We start from the raw sequence: 5,785 nt of genomic DNA, 5'->3' as shown, positions 1-5,785 counted from the left end.
TATTTTCGTGATTGGTCTTTTAAGTGTTGATGTTTGAGTTTTTACAGTAAAAACTCGAGAGAGTCCATCTTTCCCTGGATGAGCTGTGAGTATGCGGCCAAGTGGCCACTTTGACGGTGGATACCGTTCATCGATGAGCAGGACCATACAACCAGGCTTGATTGAATGAGTGGATTGATTCTACTTGCATGTTGTCTGGTAGCGTTGCAAGCATTTCTTTGACCACCTTGTTCAAAAGCTGTCTAACATTTGACGAAGAAGCTGCCACCGTGATAGCCTTGCTGTCATGATATTTTCGAGATTAGGCTCAGGAATTGTCGTTAGCGGTCCGCCAATGAGAAAATGTCCAGGTGTCAGTGCATTGAAGTCCTCTGCATCTTCAGTGAGCGCAGATAGTGGTCTCGAATTTAGTACTGCTTCAGTCTGTAACAGAAAGGTGTTCATCTCCTCATAGGTGAGAAGATGATCACCGATAACTCTCCGTAGATGATGTTTCACAGATCTCACCCCAGCTTCCGAAAGTCCTTCAAAATGAGGTGCAGCTGGCGGATTGAAGGACCATTGAGTGCCGTCCTTTGCGAGTAGCGATGACAAGGCTGCAAGCTCTTTTGATGCTGAGGAGAATAAATTGCGAAGTTCTTTATCAGCACCGGTCAAAGTTGTTCCACAGTCGCTTCTCAAAGTTGAGCAGATTCCTCTACGTGCAGTGAATCGTTTATAAGCGGCGATAAAGGCATCGGAACTGTAATCCGTTACCTGCTCCAGGTGTATAGCAGCCGTGGCTTCACAAATGAATAAAGCGATGTATGCTTTATACGGTCGAGCTGCTCGTCCCTTCCAAGTTTTAAGTAGCAAAGGTCCAGCATAATCCACACCAGAGTGTAGAAATGGTCGAGATGGAGTGACTCGTTCCGTTGGTATTTGATCCATGAGTTGACATCCACGAATCTTTCGATGCCTTGCACATTTAACGCATTTCCAAACGAACGAACTAATTGGAACACGTCATCCGAGTATCCAAAATTCATTTCTGGTGTATGCCAAAGTAAGCTGAGTTCCGCCATGCAATGTGCGTTGGTGAGCGTCGGAGATAATTAGTTGAGTGATTGGAGATTCGCGAGGTCAAATGATGGGGTGTTTCGAGTTGAATGGTAAATATGATGCATTTAGTCTTCCTTCAACTCTCATAAGATTCTGAGAATCAATGAATGGTGTCAGTCGAGCGAGAAGGTGTGTTGCTGAGAGGGATTCTCCTTTTAAAAGTACACTTCTTTCCTTCTGGAACATCTGTTGTTGTGTAATCAGAGCCAATGATTGTTTAGCATCATCAAGTTCCTGAGTGGTGATTTCACAATGTTGTTTGCTTTTTTTCTCAGAATCAGTGAATATCTCTTCCAAATAGCTGTGATTCTCAGAAGCTTGTTCAAATCTGAAAATTGGGTCAGTAAATTCCAGCTCTTGTTATTAGGTGTGGTGTTGTTGAGATGTACGGCAGCTGGACGTTCTTCCAAATTGTCTTGTTCTGAAGGTGGTTCTAAAGTTCTGGGCCATGATTTAACAGATTCCTAAAGCCAATCTGGACCAGTCTACCAATGTTTATTTTGAGCAAGTTCCACTGGACTGAGACCTCGAGTAGCAAGATTAGCTGGATTTTCCTTTCCAGGCATAAAATACCATTTCGCAGTTAGAATTAACTCTTGAATAAAGCAGATTCGATTATGCACAAATTCCTTCCAGCGAGATGGGTGATTGTTGATCCAAGTATAAGTTATTGCTGAATCAGTCCAAAGATGGATCGCCACTTTTTCCAGGTTTAAGACCTGCTGAACATGATAAACTAGTTTCGATCCAATTACAGCAGCAGACAATTCCAAGCGAGGAATAGTTAGTCGTTTGATGGGAGCGACCTTTGTTTTTGCGCAAACAAGAGAGGTTTGTACTTTTCCGTCTAGATCAACAGCGCAAAGGTACACAGCAGTAGACAGAGCGAGTTGAGATGCATCACAAAATACATGTAATTCCAAGGATGCATCTGGTGTGATCTTAATCCATCGAGGAAACGGGAGTACATTGATGTCCTTTAGTTGATCCATGAACGCATTCCATTTTGCAGTGAGATGCGGAGGTAATTGTTCATCCCATCCAAGCTTGAGTGCCCAAAGATCTTGAATCAAGATCTTACTAGTAATCACAACAGGAGCTAATAATCCAAGAGGATCATAAAGTTTAGAAATTGTTGATAAAGTTGTCCTTTTCGTCACTTTAGAATCACATGGTAGAGTTGAAGTGAAATGGAAGGTATCTGTTGCAGGATTCCATTTCATTTCTAACGTGTAAACCAAAGTTGCAGAACCTTGGTCAATTGATCTGGACTCAGCAGCTGATTGCTTCTCAGCTGGTAGTGTTTGCAAAATAGCGGGTTCGTTGCTTGTCCATTTTTGAAGGGAAAATCCGCCTGCTTCACACAGATCATTGACTTAATGAACAACTTCTTGAGCTTCTGTAATTGAATGAGCTCCTCCAAACGTATCATCAACATATCTTCCTTTAGTAAAAGTTGGTACAGCTAAGGGAAATCTGGAACCTTCATCCTCGATCAGCTGTTGCACGGTACGAAGGGCGAGAAACGGAGCACACGCAAGTCCATATGTCACAGTTGTCAGCTGATAATCAACAATGTTGTTTGTAGAATCCATCCATAGAATTCTTTATAACTTCTGATCATCAGCATGAACCTTGATTTGCCGATACATTTTCTCTATATCTCTGGTGAACACATAACGGTACTGTCGAAACCAAAGAAGCACATCGAGAATGTCAATTTGCAACTTTGTTCCAATGTGAAGGATCTCATTGAGGGAGACGCCTGTAGATGTTTTAAATGATCCATTGAATACTGCGCGTAGTCTAGTGGTGATACTGCTTTCCTTGATGATTCCATGATGGGGAAGATAAAAAGCACCTTTAAGCGAATCTTTTCCGGATGTTGACACAGGTTCCATATGTTTCAAATCTTCATAGATCTGAAGAAATTCACTGTAGGCTTCCTTCAATTTAGGGTCACTTTTCATCCGAGCAATTAATTTAAAAATCATTCTCACAGCACTGCTCCTTGAATCTCCCAAGAGTGATGTTGATTTCTTGAGAGGATAACAAACGATATAGTGACCATTTTTATCTCGTGTATGTGTGGATTTAAAATGATCTTCACATTCTTGATCTTCTTGTGAAAGAACAGATGACTTGGAAGTAGGTACATCATCCAATTTCCAAAAATTTTAAAGCAGATCATACAACTCCTCGTCGAGTGACACGTGATGACTTTCAGAATGCATTATTGCTGGTGATGAATTTGATGGACCAAAAAGAATCCAACCAAAACTTGTTGCTTGAGCAGTTGGAGACGATGAAGATCCACGACGAATTCCTTCTTCCAAAATTAATCCATAGTAATCAGCTCCAATGATTATATCAATTTCGCTCGGCGAAGTGATATCAGGATCAGCAAGTTGAAGATCGTTGAGATGAGTCCATTGAACATTGTTAATTTTTGCAGATGCGAAGCGAGCAGTTAATTTCGGTAAAATATATGTTCTCATTTGTAATTTCGTCGATGATTCGAAGTGAGGGCGTAAATTGATCGAAACAATACCTCGAGTTCGACCAGCCTTGACAGCACCAATTCCCATTAACGGAACAGATGTATTTTGACGCGGAAGTTTCAAGCTTTGCACAAGTTTTTCGGAAATAAAAGAAATTTGAGATCCTGGATCAACTAAAGCTCTGACTTTGAGTTCTTCTCCTTGATCAGATGCTGCAATGAGTTGAATTGTTGCTAAGATAGTTTTGGAAGGTGAAGAAGTTTGATTCACTGATGCACAGTTCACTTAAGCATTTGAATCGGAAGAAGAAGTTTCATTATTTTCTTTGGTAGCTTTGTCAGAATTTTCTTTATTAGCTCGATGAATGGTTGTGTGATGTTTTTTAGCACATTTCATACAACGTCTTGTCGAACGGCAATCAGCAACACGATGTGATCCGAGACAGTTGTAACATAGTCTATTCTTTCTTACTAATTCAGTGCGGTCTTGAACAGTTTTTCCCGTGTATTCCGGACATTTAGCTATATAATGTTCTTCGGAACAAAAAGAGCACTGAGTATTGTTCTGTTGATCCTCTGATGCTAAATTCACTCTTGCAGGTTGTGAACTTAATGAATTTGCAGGTTTACGTGATTTTTCTACAGCTTTGAGAGTTAACAGTCTAGTGAGTAAAAGTTTAACGAGTTTTTTCCACGTCGCAGGGTCTTGAGAAGAGCCTAAATGCAGCTCCCAGGCATTAATTGTGTCGCAATCCAGTTTTTGCACAGTTAGAAAAACGAAGAAATCATCCTGCTTATCAACTGGTCTGCTGAGAGTTTCTAAAGAACGATGAATTTGCGTGACAGAAGTATATAAAGTTTCAATTTCTACAGATGATTCCTTTGTCATTCTTTTGAGTGTGATGAATGAATGCAAAGCTGAATTGACTAATAATCTTTTATTTTCATAGAAAGCGACTAAAGAATCCCATGCCTTTTGAAAAATGTCATTTGTTAACGTTGTATTTTTTAGTAAATGAGCTGCAGTTCCTTTGAGACATTGTTTCAAATAGTGTAGTTTCCAGACGGGTGATAAAGATAAATTTAATAACACCATAGAATCAAACAAATCTTTAAAAGGTAGCCATTCCGAGGGAGAACCATCAAAACTCGGTAAATTTAAATAAGGTAAACGTGGACCGGAATGTCCGCTTGAGGGAAAAGATGACACTTGTGAACCTGATTGAACAGAAGGGGAACGTGAGTCCTTTTTTAAGCGATCAAGCATCGAGTTCATAGTTTCCAAAGCTTTAAGATATGCTTCTTGTGTGTCATTGAAAAGCTTTTCAGAAAAATAAGAGCGTCGAAGAATGGTTTCATTATCTCGCGATGTTAATCGACGGACAGCAATTTTAATTGCATCATTTTTCAATGTAAATTTACTCCATTCCTCTTGAAGGGCGGTTTTTTGCGTTTCAATACGATGTGATGGCACATTAGACACACCAACACTTGTTAAGTTATTCACAGCACTTGATATAAAATCCATATGCGACACTTGATCGTCAAGATAATTTTTTATATGAGACACTCTCATTTTGAACACAGATGAAAACTAAAATCACTTGAACTGATATCCAAAATATCACTTAATATCCGGCTTGAAGGACCAAAAATGTTTAGAGAATGTCACGTATTTTCATTTGAATAAAATACAAAGAATTAACACGTATAAAATACACAAAAAATAGTAGTTTATTATTGTTCAATAAATAGATAACATCACTTATTTTGAATGATAACACATTATAAACAGATGATAACACAATTATATTGTATGATAACACTTTTGATACGATTGAGAGTAGGGGAGAGTCTCCAGTTGTGAGACACCTCCAGTTGTGAGACAGTCAATTTTTTTTAACATGCAATATTAAAAAGCTGATTGGTTTATATAAAAACATTTCTTTTTATATGAGCCAACTATTTCGTGTACACCGAAACGGATATATAAACTGTTTTTGTTAAATACCAACACTGTGTGTGATAATCGACTAAAAAGCGTTTTTTCAATAAATGCAAAGTACTTTTTTTGCAATTTAATTAATTGAAAAAGGTAAATGTAATGCATTTTCTTTTAGTGTTTTCCTTATATTTTGTGATGCAACATTGCATTGTTCCAATTTACGGTTGAAAATAATTTAA

General features: G+C 38.7%; 2 protein-coding genes across 2 annotated transcripts; both read right to left on the bottom strand.

The window, feature by feature from the left end:
• Window positions 1-231: 231 nt before the first annotated feature.
• Window positions 232-930, bottom strand: LOC122501539. The gene has a single exon (XM_043611080.1). The coding sequence runs from the start codon at window positions 928-930 to the stop codon at window positions 232-234; it is 699 nt and encodes a 232-aa protein (XP_043467015.1).
• A 2,348-nt stretch (window positions 931-3,278) lies between these two features.
• On the bottom strand, window positions 3,279-5,177 carry LOC122501538. Its single transcript, XM_043611078.1, has 2 exons — window positions 4,001-5,177; window positions 3,279-3,814 (listed from the first exon to the last, which is right to left on the bottom strand). The coding sequence occupies exons 1-2, from the start codon at window positions 5,175-5,177 to the stop codon at window positions 3,279-3,281; spliced, it is 1,713 nt and encodes a 570-aa protein (XP_043467013.1).
• Window positions 5,178-5,785: the final 608 nt, after the last annotated feature.

Source organism: Leptopilina heterotoma, unplaced genomic scaffold (assembly GCF_015476425.1).
Source record: "Leptopilina heterotoma isolate Lh14 unplaced genomic scaffold, ASM1547642v1 Lhet_210, whole genome shotgun sequence".
Lineage (NCBI taxonomy): Eukaryota > Metazoa > Arthropoda > Insecta > Hymenoptera > Figitidae > Leptopilina > Leptopilina heterotoma.
Note: the sequence above shows the minus strand (reverse complement) of the source record. Positions and strands in the feature narration are given on the sequence as shown.